This window comes from Mus pahari, chromosome 5 (genome assembly GCF_900095145.1).
Source record: "Mus pahari chromosome 5, PAHARI_EIJ_v1.1, whole genome shotgun sequence".
NCBI classification, from domain to species: Eukaryota; Metazoa; Chordata; class Mammalia; order Rodentia; family Muridae; genus Mus; species Mus pahari.
Genome location: NC_034594.1, coordinates 53,439,894 through 53,452,625, shown reverse-complemented (window position 1 = coordinate 53,452,625; position 12,732 = coordinate 53,439,894). Strand labels below are relative to the sequence as shown.

Below are 12,732 nucleotides of genomic sequence, written 5' to 3'. Positions count from 1 at the left end.
TGTGTGTGTGTGTGTGTGTGTGTGTGTGTGTGTGTGTGTGTGTGTGTACTTGCGTGCGCATGTGTGTCTAGGGGCTGAGTATTTAATAAGAACCCCCTGAGAATGTGTGAGATGTTGTGGGAAAGCATTGAGCAGCAGATACAAGGCCTTCTCTCAGTGTGTATGAATTTTACTTAAATTCCGAACTGGCTTTAGAGTACATAGCTCCTGTTGCGTTTGATGCTCCAACTATCCTCCATTCTTCATTTATCACGTTAGCAAAAGATTAGGGCTTAAAGGGTCACCAATCCAATCAGTGACTTGCCAGGTTTTGAAGATAGGGCCCCCAGATGCCAAATCCAGGTTCAGTTAAGGTTAATTTGAGTTGTATTTAAAAATGCAGTCTTCAACAGAGCCAGAAATTTATGTGGGGTTCCTAGTTGATCCATCTCTTGAAAGATGACAGTATTATCAAAAGCTAAATGCAGAATGTGGTCCTTAAGCACTTACCATATGCCATCTTATTAAGCTCACAATATTCAAATGTTTAAATATTCAATTTTAAGACAAGACTAGATACAAAGGTGACTTAGCTTCCTCAAAGTCTTGGGAATAGGAAATGGACAAGACTCCAGAGCCCAGAGCTGAGTCCAGAACCCAGGGCAACCTGGCTATCCCTTCACTACTGAGGCCATGAAGAGGCAGTGAGCAATGGAGAGAGTGCTAGGGAAAACGCCAAGAGGTTACCTTTAGGGACCAGGTGTGGTAGCACTCAGGAGGCAGAGGCAGGAAGATCTCTGTAAGTTCAAGGCCAGCCTGGTCCACAAAGTGACTTCTAGAATAGCCAGGGCTACACAGAAACCCTATCTCAAAAAAAATAAAAAATAAAAAATAAAAAAGGAGAAGGAGGAGGAAGAAGAGGAGGGGGAGAGGAGGAGGAAGAGAGGAGGAGGAGGAAGAGGAGGAGGAGGAGGAGGAGGAGGAGGAGGAGGAAGAGGATCTGTTAGAAGGACCTTAAGCAGTTTGTTGGTCTTGATTTGTTTGCTCTAGCTTTTGCCAGGTTCTTAAGTTTTCCAGGATCCAGGGGTCCCATTCTGCTTTCCACATCTATCATCCTCTGGCGGCTTATAAGTACAGATTGAAGTAATCATATTTGAGAGTATTAACCTCTGGTTCTCCTATTCTGGACAGGTTGGTTGTCTGTGGACTCAGGAGGAACCATGAGGAGGAACCATGTGGTTCCTCAGGAGGAACCACAGCTTGGCTGTGAGACAATGGAGGGGGAACTACCAAGGACTCTCTCACTGACCTTTAGCCTGCCATCAGAAAGAGAAGGAGGAAATGGAGTAGGGAGACTTCCCTACACACACACACACACACACACACACACACACACACATGATACACACACATATATGGAGAGAGAGAGAGAGAGAGAGAGAGAGAGAGAGAGAGAGAGAGAGAGGACCACATGGGTGGGAGTGAGGCAGAACCTACTAACTACCTTTCTCTTTGCTATCCTAGGTGGGTGGCCTACTAGTACCCTGGCTACTATTCTGTCTTAGAATGGGAAATACACACACACACACACACACACACACACACACACACACACACAGTGCCTCACTCCTTCAGCACCCAAGATCCCTGTCGGACTGAACACAGAGCCTGAGCTGGAGACTCTTGCCCAGCACACAGCTAGTGTCTCTGGGTAGAGACCCCCTGTGAACTCTTCTCCCCCCTGTCTCAGTCTCCCGCTGAGAGCCTCTGTGCCTCCCAGCTCCTCCTACTCTTACCTTCCTGCTGTTTCCTTCTGTCAGCAGTATTTGGAAGGAACACTAGGAGAGCACACACGAAAGGAGGACTGAGATCTTGGCAGCACACTAAGGCTCTTTCCTGTGGTGCCCTAAGTTTGTTCCCCCAAACACTCCATCCACCCTCTCTGCCTTTGCTCCCATCAGATTCTCCATTTGCATCCAAATCTCCGTCCCAGGATTCTGCTGACTGCCTCTCATCCTCCTCACTTACTCCTTGTTCCCTTTGACTGGCAAAGATGAACTCGTCAATGACTTACAGCCAGTCAGGGTGCACAGGGTCCCTGGAGAACCCTTGTGGGATATTTGCAGCAGCCCCTCATATGAGCACCCTAGGAACAAGGACCCTGCAGGAGGTCTGCCCATTTCTAGGACCCCCCTCACCCCAGTATTTAAGCAAGAGAGAGGACCCAGAGAATCGCAGGTCTGACAGCAGCTATCCCGGACAGGACATATGAAGTGTCACATGGTTGCAGAAAAGGCACTCCTCGTGCAACTTCAGACTCAGATCTGGGAAGTCTCACAGGCACCCAGATACCCTGGTCTACTTGGAAGCCACATCAGGGATTAGGAATGGCACTTGTACAAGACACAACTCTATTGTGATCTTGGTAACCCTGCAGTGTGATTCAGCCCTAAGGAGCACGGGGGTGTTTGTGATAATGGGGAAGGATGGTAGAGAAATTGTTGTGGTGAGAAGTGGAGAGATGAATAGGAATCTACAGGAAAAACACAGCTTGTATTCAGCATATATTGGTTGGGAGACTGGCAATCAGTGTATAAGAACTGAGCAGATTAAAAAAGAAAGTAAAATAAGAAGGAAAGGAACAGAGGAGACAGCACGAGAAAAACAGCAGGCACAAAGCAGTAAGGAGAACTAGAAAGAAGGTGAGGAGAATAAAGAAGAGAGCAATTCAGAAGTTGCCAGGGGAGATGCCCCCAGCGTCCTGCCTGAGGCCCGGGGGCCAGACGAGACAGGAAACCTGGAGATCGAGGAGGGGATCGGGTCTCTAGGGACCTAAAGAGAGTAGGAAAAAAGGAAGGAGAAGGCACGGGGGTGGGCAAAGATAAAGGGAGCCACAACAGCGAGGCAGCGCGGCTGGGAGCGCAGCGACAGGCGAGAGGGAGGGAAGCGGAAATTTAAAAGTGAAGATGCAGATAAGGCAGCCTAGAGACGGGGACCGGGGTAGGGGGAGGAAAGGGGCGGAGAGCAGGCAGTGAGAGAGGGGAGGGAGATGGTTAGAAAGAGGGCTCTGGGGAAGGGACTTGAGGCTGTGGCTTCAGAGGTCCAAAGTGGGGCCAGCATTCCCGCCCCACCGACGTTTGCTGAGAGTCGGAGAGGTAGAAAAAGAAGCACACACACACAGAGACACAGAGACACAGACACACACACTCCTGGCCCCTTCTGAGCCCATCCCCCGCGTGTCTCCTGGGCTGCGGGGCGCGGGGGGCTGCCGGGTGCGCTTGGCTGAGGCGCAGCGCGTTGGAGACTTTATTGCGATGGGGAAGATAAGAGGGGCGGGGGCGGGGTCTGGGGGGCCGAGGCGGCCGCACTTTAATTAAAACGGAAATTGCGGCCCCTGCCCGCGCGGGGCCGGAGGGTTGCAAGCGGCCTTGTAGCTGGGAGCATCCCTCCAGGACCCCCTCCCTCCCCGCCACACCCTGGCTGCCCGCTCCCGCCAGGCCTTGCCGGACCCGGCGGCGTCTACTCTTCCCTGTCACCCACTGTCGCCACGGGCGGGGATCGGCACCCCAAGCGCAAAGCTGACGTGCCCCCCCGTGCCATCCCCCCCATCTCCCACCGCCCAGTCCCCGGCAGCGATGAGACAGAGCGGCACCTCCCAGCCCCTGCTGATCAACATGTACCTGCCAGGTACCAGGGACCAGCCGGGGGCTGGAGGCACCAAGACCCTGGGCGGGAAGTCTAGGTCAGGGAATGGGGCAAGTTCGGTGGACCAAAGGAAGGTGATGCTTCCAGTGAGTCGCTTTGTGGGTGTGTGAGAGGGACTTCTGGTTGCAGTTTGGGGCATTCGGGAAACCTGCAAGGTAGACAGAGAGCTTCGGGGTTTCGATGTGGGTCTAGAAGACACTCAGATTCAGGATCGTAGGAGGCTGAAAGCAGGGGTCTTTGGCGTGGTGGACTCCCGGCTCCAGCCTTGCCCGAAGGTTGTGATCCGCTGGGCGTCGCCCCTGAGCCCTCAAGGGTCCTCACCTTGGTTCTCCAAGCGTTCTCAGGGGCCGGGACTTCCAAGCAACCCTTTCCTCTTTACAAGGGGCTCCGCTCGCTCAGACTCGGCTAGCGCGATCCCTTCTGGGTTTTATAAGGCTCCAGCCGGCCCCTTTGGAAAGCGGATTTCCTTTTTCCTGGACGCGTTTCCTGACTTGGGCGCTGCGGAGGGGCTCTGCGCCGGCTCGCGTCGCAGCCTAGCTTGGGGAGGAGGAGCTGGTGGCCCGGACCCCCCAGAACACTGCAGCCCCGGGCCCTTTCGGTCAAACCCTCAACTTCCGCCTAGGGTCTGCTTGACTGTTTTCTTCTGCGCCGCAGATCCCGTCGGAGATGGTCTTTTTAAGGAAGGGAAGAGCCCGAGCTGGGGGCCGCTGAGCCCCGCGGTACAGAAAGGTGAGCCGGCAGGTGCATCGGGTTGATGCAGACGACGGTAGTAGATGGGGCAAGGGTTCGAACCCTCGATAAGAGGGCTACTACAGCCACTAGACAGAGGGACAAAGCGGTGTGCACTCCACGTTATGGAAAATATAAGGCCGTGGTCAGGTTGTACAGAGGCCTTCAGGAGTCATTGATTTTGTCTTTAACCTGTCCATTTTCTGAGCCCCGGTACGGTGCTAGGATTTAGGGACAGGTCAGGCGAAGGAGATCTTGTCCTCCAGTCCTTATGGTTTTTCCAAGCTTGCCCTGGCCATTGGAATCCTTTTTGGGTAGGCTGTTTGGAATAAACTCGTAGTACTTCCTGGCAAGGGGGACCCAATAATTACTCTCCAACCACCCTACGCCTAAACCCTAGCCTGTGCTTCCTGGTACCCCTGCCGAACTTGCTGACTGTAAGCCACACCAGCCCTGGCGTTGTGTTTGATACCTAGGTTTGCTGCGGTAGATGGCGGCCTGTTGGTGGCTGGCATTTCAATTCTTTCCCATAGCTCCTGCCCCAGCCAGTACCCTAACCTCATAAGAAGGCAGAAAAGATGAGACTGGCAACTGCTCTTCTTTCCCAGAAGGAGGGAACAGTAATACCCAACAGGAACGGGGACCAAGTCTCTGTTGTTGCTCCGGTTTGGTCTCAGATGCACCTTTTAGGTCAAAGCTTTCCAGGATCTGATCTAAACCGAAATCCTGGCTCCAGGGAGCCAACAGTTCTTCAGGGCTTGGTTTAGAGGAACTGGGGTGAAAACTGTATGGGAAAAGAAGCTTTGGGGTTCTGAGTCAGTGACACTGAATAGGGAGGAGGTGAGTCTGTTTTATTCTAGAGAGGAAAGGGGGGACAATTTTTTCAGATTTTTGTCTGCTTAAGGTTTCAAAGCAGGAAAGTGTGGTTCTGGGTCACTCACCCCCACCCCCTATCCCCCAATCGCCTGCATGTGACACTTGGCCACTATCAGTTACCCTGAGAAAACCAGCCAGGAATTCAGCCCAATCCTTTTGCAATCCTATCTCTTTCTTCGGGATTGCCCACCACCACCCTCCCCGTCGGAGTTCTGGCATCTTCCGTAGCAGTGCACCGGGAGGTGGAGAGGATGGGAACCTCTGAGAGCTGATCTCTTTTCTCAGTACACAGGGCCTCTCTCTGTTCTTCTTGTCTGACATAGTGCTTCTTCAAGCTGGGCCTGCTTTACTATATGCCTTCGAGTGGTAGGGACTGTCTACTGCTCCTATAGGTGGGGCCAAGAACCTTCATCTATGTGCATAACTGACCATTCTGTCTGGATCTCTGGACAGGACCTCAACTGGTTGGGCAGTTCAACCTCCTGCACCCGCTGTGCAGTCTTTGCCTTAAATAAAGGAGACTGGTCAGGGGGGTGTAGAAGGGTCTGGTGTCTGGTCCTTACCTAGGAAAGCCCAGCTTCACCACCGCTTCTCCACAGAGGAGACAAGGTCCTCCAAAATGAAAGTCCTTTCCGTTGTACTCTGCTGGTCTACACTGGTTGTCTAGCTGCTTTCTGCTACACACATGGACGCAGCCAGATGTGTTCCCTTACCCTCTCCGATGTGGGTTGGTTCTGGTTTGGATTGTTTTCTTGTTTCCCCCTAGTTCCAACCTGCCCCAGTCCGTGGCTGACTGCTCCCGTTCCCCACAGGCAGCGGGCAGATCCAGTTGTGGCAGTTTCTCCTGGAGCTGCTGGCAGATCGCGCGAACGCCGGTTGCATCGCGTGGGAGGGCGGCCACGGCGAGTTCAAGCTCACCGACCCGGACGAGGTGGCGCGGCGCTGGGGCGAGCGCAAGAGCAAGCCCAACATGAACTACGACAAGCTAAGTCGCGCGCTGCGCTACTACTACGACAAAAACATCATGAGCAAGGTGCACGGCAAGCGCTACGCCTACCGCTTTGACTTCCAGGGCCTGGCGCAGGCTTGCCAGCCACCACCCGCGCACGCCCACGCCGCTGCGGCCGCTGCCGCAGCCGCTGCTGCAGCTCAGGACGGCGCCCTCTACAAGCTCCCGGCCGGCCTGGCCCCGCTGCCCTTCCCTGGCCTCTCCAAACTCAACCTGATGGCAGCTTCGGCGGGCGTCGCTCCCGCTGGTTTCTCCTACTGGCCTGGCCCGAACGCCACCGCCGCTGCCGCCGCCACCGCCGCGCTCTACCCCACCCCGGGCTTGCAGCCCCCTCCGGGGCCCTTCGGCGCGGTGGCCGCCGCTTCGCACTTGGGGGGTCATTATCACTAGACGGGACCGGCCGGGTGCAGCGGGGCCTCTCTCACATGGCCAAGTGACCAATCCCATCCTCATCCTCGGAGGAGCCCCGAAGCTTTCCCCGACGTTCCTTTAACACAGATTTCATTGCAGCAGCCGCGCCCAGCCCAGGGAAGAAAGGATGACTCTGAGGTCTTCCTTGACCAGGCTTCCAGGCCCCGTTATCTTCGTCCCAGGAAGGGTACATGGGCTCCCACTTTAATTTTTCTCGTCCAAGTCTCCAGATTCTGGAACTCCCGTGTCTTTCTCTTCTCACTGGCACCCCTACACCTCTTTATGACCCCTATTTTTCTGGGATTTTTTTGATTCTCATTTTCTCTCTCTCTCCCACGACCCACTCCAAACGGTAGTACCTCGAGGCTTCTCACACTCCCCTATTTCTTCGGGATATGAGAAGTCTCGGTAAACATCTCTGCCGGTCCCCATCCCTATCCCAACACTCTGGCTTCCCTTTCTCCCATACCACATTCTGGCCCAAGGACCCCAGCCTGTATATATCCCTTTCAGCCCCATTAAAGCTCCCAAGCTCCCTACTGCCTCCTCTGTCCGTTCATTGCTGCACCAGGGCCCCTTCAGGGAGGGCAGAAGATTAAAGGTTCAGCGCAGGCAGAGCAAAAGGCCTCCAAGTGTGAGCAAGCAAGCGTGGGGCGGCCTGGAGTGAGGAGGATCCGGTGGGTGGGATCCTGAGAGGGTGCCTCTCTCACCCTTACCCCATCCCATATTCCTCCAACTTTCAATCCAACAAGTACCCCACTCCGCCTTCCTCCATCTCGCCCATCTTTCTGCCATCTCCTCGCGGCATCTCATACAACAACCTGTGACCTTTTCCTCCATTCCATCCGAACCTTCTTCCATCAGCCACTCTCCATTTTATCCTTATTTAATACCTTTCCCCGCCTCCATTCCTTGCTTCGTGCCGTTCTCCCAAGACCACCTCTCACTTTCCTTCACAAACCTCCTGCTGCTCCCAGTAGCTTTGGCTCTGATCCTCACTGTTAGATAGATGCCTCTACTCTTTAAAGGCTTTCTTGTACAGCGTTTGGCGACTGGTTCACTCTTTTCCCGCTAGTGGTGCGCGCCCTCTGCTGGTCCGAGAGAGGGTAGGCAGGCCTATGGCTAAGTCTGGGGAAGATTTGATGGAAGGCCATCGGGTGCTTTACCTACTAAAGACAAAAGGACCAGGACCGGGTTGCCCCCACATTTCCTTTACGCTTCAGAGTGAGGGACAAAAGGAGAGACACAGACCCTTCATCCTGGATCCAGCCTTGTGAGGTCTGGGAAGTGGGTCGGGTGATCTTTCTGAGGCTTCCGGGCTCACCATTCAGAGGCACTTGTAACCCTTATCTCTGTTTTCTTTTCTAAAAACCTGTTGTCTGGGAAGCGACCTTCGATGTTTTCCCTCAGAAGAAAACTTTCAGGAGGATAGTTGTAGCTCTTCCCAGAACAAAGGGTCTTCTTCATTTGTGGGAGAATGCCTTGGTATCTTGGTCTTCTGTCAGGCAAGCAGGCCATTTCCCTGTGTCCTGGGCAGAACGGAGAAATGAAAGTAGAAGCCTGGGTATTTAGAGTTTGGAGTGAGTGTAGGTGAGCATCCCTGCCCAGATCACCTATGAACCACCCAGGCCCAGTGTTATTCACTCACTAACTCCTCCTCCCCCTCCCCTTCACCTTCCCCCTCTACCCTCCCCCCTCTTCCTCCTCTCCTCCTCCCCTCCCCCTTCTCCTCTTCCTTCTTCTTCCGGTTTCTAGATAGTACACACTTACTGTAGGGAACCCAGTCAGGTATGGTGGTACACACCTGTGATTCTAACACTGAGAACTAAGAAGCAGGAGGAGCCAGACTCCGAGGACAACTTGGCAACTTGTTTGTTTTATTTCTTGCCTCAAGAAATAAAACAAATAAACAAAAACCTGAAAAAACACACAAAAAGCCTCCATCAGATATTTGTTAGATGGAAGGCAACGATGAGGCAGGGAGCAGGGGGGGAAATCGCTGTGCCTCATGCATGGGCTTCACTGGCTCCCTCTGTCTAATGGCCTTCCTTTTCTCTATGCCTTTTTATTTGTTTTTGTTTTGTTTTGTGAGACAGGGTTTTTCTTTGCTGTGTAGCTTTGCCTGTCCTAAAACTAGCTCTGATATCAGGCTGTCCTCAAACTCACCTGCCTCCACCTCCTGAGTACTGGGATTAAAGGTGTGCGCCATCACCCTCTGCATTTTCTTTGAGACTTTTTTTTTTTTAAAAAAAAGATTTATTCATTTTATTTTATGTGTATAAGTGTTTTGCCTTCGTGTGTGCATGCACACCACACTAGGGCCTGGTGTCTGACAAGGTCAGGAGAGGGTGCTGGGTTCCCCTGGAACTGGAGTCATGGGTGATTGTGAGCTACCATGTGGGTGCTGTTAACTGAAGCCCAGTCCCCTTGAAGAGTGACAAGTGCTCATAGCTGCTGAGCTGCCTCTCCAGCCCCTATCCATGGCATTTAACACTTCAGAGCACTCTGCTTTTCCCAAGTAACATTCTGACAAAGCCATGCTCCTTGTCATGTCCTCTAGAGCTCTTGAGTTGGAGAATGGACTCATATAGTCCAGACAGTACATGAGCCAGGGGCAGCCTGGCCTGCTAGAGGCTTAATCCTTGCAGAGGGCATTGGAGGAACAGCATGATTATAGCCCTGTTTACAGAGACAGAGCTCACCAGAGGAGACCAAGGCAGGATGGAGAAATCTGAGCTGCCAAGAATTTCCTGGGGAAGGTTGTGGTCCCGTTCTTAGATTTTTTTTTTTTTTTTTTTGGTTTTTCGAGACAGGGTTTCTCTGTATAGCCCTGGCTGTTCTGGAACTCACTTTGTAGACCAGGCTGGCTTCGAACTCAGAAATCCGCCTGCCTCTGCCTCCCGAGTGCTGGGATTAAAGGTGAGATATTTTTAAATGCATCTTTAAAGATTTATTTATTTTACACGCACTGTTGTTTTGTCTATGTGTCTGTGTGAGGGTGTCAGATCCTCTGAAACTGGAGTTATACACAGTTTTGTGAGCTGCAATGTGGGTGCTGGGAACTGAATCAGGTCCACTGGAAGAGCAGCAAGTGCTCTTAACCCATCTCTCCAGGCCCCTGTACTTAGATCTTTATATGAAAAGAGACAGAACCCAAGTCACAACAAGGTTGGGGCTAGTAGAGGCGTTATACAAAGTAGTTGTGTCTTAGAAAACAGGTGAAATGCAGAAAAACTGCATTGACAGGGAAATGGCATTTAGGGTGGAGGAAGGGATCCACCCTCTGGAGCACTGAGTTCCTCCTCCATCCCCAGAATGCAATGCTCCCTGTAGGTAAGCACTTCTAGAAGGGCAAAGGGAAGCCACATGGTATGGTGAACCAGGAATCGAAGAGCAAGAACTCTGGAGGGACAATGGCAATACCTCTGTAGTCTGGGAAATCACCTGGGGTGTGAGAAGGGTCCTCACTTATCCAGAGAACAGTCCCGAGGGAGAGGAACTGCATGAAGGTGTTTGAGGGCATTGCTGGGCATGTGCACTGAAGTTGCAGCAAAGCTGATGGTACTCTGAGGTAAGGAAGAACCCCGGCATGGCACATGTCAAATCCTTGTGGGAACAATTGAGAGTGGGGAAGGGTGGGCCTGGCGGCTTCTCTAACCTTGATGTCCTTGAAGTCCCTGTAAGCTGGTGAAGAAGGGATTTTAGTCATTGCATAATAGCTGAAAGATGGTCAGCTAACTAACTGATCTCACTCATGAAATCACATTTTTATACCCACCCAACTCTGTTGTTTTCTGTTCTTATATCAGTCTGGGAGATTGATACAGACTGGGAACAGTTACAGTTGTGGTGTGTCAAAGAACTTGTCACATGATCCTCAGATACATCTCACTTTACAAAAAGTCAGAGTTGCACAGATCTGCAAACTGTTCTGTGGAACCTTGGGGGTCACATGGATTCTCTCTCTCCTCTTCTTTTCTCTTCTCTTCTCGTCTCTTCTCTTCTCTTCTCTTCTCTTCTCTTCTCTTCTCTTCTCTTCTCTTCTCTTCTCTTCTCTTCTCTTCTCTCTCTCTCTCTCTCTCNTCTCTCTCTCTCTCTCTCTCTCTCTCTCTCTCTCTCTGTGTGTGTGTATGTGTGAAGAAGCACTTGTTTGAGCCGACCATAGATTAGTCCAGCCTCAGCATTTTAGAAATCTGTCTGTCACTTTCCCTAGCTCAGCTCATCTCTGGCAGTCCCTGATAATCTCACCTTGCTGCAAGTTGAACCCAGGGCCTCCAGAATGGTAGGAATTCTCTACCACATTCTCAGCCCCAGGAAGATACACTGTAACAACACCCAGCTTCCTGACCATCCAGGCCTTTCTCATGTAACTGACAAGTGTAACTGACACTTGTTAATCACGCGGGCTAACCCCACAGTTCTTGACCCTCTAAAGCATTGTTCTCACTATTGTTTCCAATCTAACCCAGAGGATTCTTTCAATGATAAAGTTCTGAACCCTTTATTGGTCACCTCATCCACTTCACCAGTGACAAGATGGCATGCTTGCGTGCCTTTCATCATGAGCATCCAGTGCAGCATTTACAAAATGTTCCCAAGACATCCCTCCTCTAAGGTTAGGGAGGGGAGAAGAAAAGGGACGGCTATAATTTTAACAGCTTGGGGAATACTAGTAACCCAAAGCCCACCATGTTAAACAACCTGGCCAAAGATGAGGGACTGTTCTGGGACCTGTGTTCCTCTGCCAGACCGTTTCTCAGTCCTCGGATGACTTCTTCCTTACTCCCAAACACTCTGAATGGCCTTGCTTAGGATCACTCCTGTGCACTGATCCATGTCTTCTCTGATGCCCTGTGTGATTTTGAAGATGGCGCCCAAAGCCCTGATAACAGGTCATGTGAAGATCTGTGAGCTTGCTGTCTGAGATGTGAGTGATACAGACGACCCGTGCCACCTAGAGCGCTTGGGCTGAGAACACTGTCCCACCAGCCATCTCTTCTGACATAGATACTTCCATGCTGGCACACACATTCCTCAGAGCCTCTGCTCTCCTGGTTCCATGTTTTGTTTTCCTCCAATGTCTTTAAGATTCCTTAGGCACTCTTTAGCTTGCCTGTGTGAGCTGTTTAGAGTTCAGTCCCTTGGGGCTGCTGGTAAGAGAAATACACCCCTCTCTTTGATGAACCTGGCCTGGCACCAGACTCTTCTTGGAGCTGATGTTGTCTGAGTCCTCCGCTCTCTGACCTGATCACACCTTGCTAAGTCACCTCAGTTTTCAGGTGAGGAATTGGAGGCTTGAGAAAACAAAGTGAATGGGCTAACCTGTGGTCCCAGAGACACATTCCTCACCATTCTGCAAGTTCCTCTCATGCTTTTATGCGAGTGTGTGTTGTATTAAATATTTAATCTCAGTCAGGGGTTTGTACCCTCTCCCCTCCCTGATTATCATTCAGTTCCCAGATAAAAGACACATAAAAGCCTTTAAAGCACTGGAAGTGGGCAGATATCTATGCTCTATGCTATTCTGTCCACTTCCCCATCAATAACCTGAAGATATGACTTATCATGTTCCATCTGGGCCACTCTTAACTCCAATTGGCCAGCCCTCGTGGCCATGTTTTCATAATTTACCTACCCCATGGCATCTTCTCTTCTTCCCACTTTCTTCCTTTCCCCCTCTTCCTCCCTCACAGTCCTGCCTCAGACCCCAAGCCTGGGAACCAAAACGCCACCTATCTCTCTTCTGCTCTGCTATAAGCTGGCGGCATCTTTATTCAACCAATAGTTTTAAATTAAGGAGCAAGATGACATAGCATCACTTTGTGTACATGAGGGACAGCAAGGCTTTGGGGGCCAGTATTTACCATTACAACACATAACAGACCAAACCTCAACAAGGGTGACCTGCATTTGCCCACTGCAGGGGCATCTTCCCATAACAGCATGAGGTGCTTGGTTAGAAAGGATGTGCCATCAGCTGGTCTCCTCAGCATCCAGCTGACGATAGGGAAGAACTGAGCTGT

The 12,732-nt window shown here is 51.6% G+C and overlaps 1 protein-coding gene across 1 annotated transcript; it reads left to right on the top strand.

Moving 5' to 3' along the window:
• Positions 1-3,187: 3,187 nt before the first annotated feature.
• Fev (FEV transcription factor, ETS family member) lies at positions 3,188-7,245 on the top strand. The gene is made up of 3 exons (XM_021198940.1): positions 3,188-3,666; positions 4,339-4,413; positions 6,102-7,245. The coding sequence occupies exons 1-3, from the start codon at positions 3,615-3,617 to the stop codon at positions 6,686-6,688; spliced, it is 714 nt and encodes a 237-aa protein (XP_021054599.1). The 5' UTR covers positions 3,188-3,614; the 3' UTR covers positions 6,689-7,245.
• Positions 7,246-12,732: the final 5,487 nt, after the last annotated feature.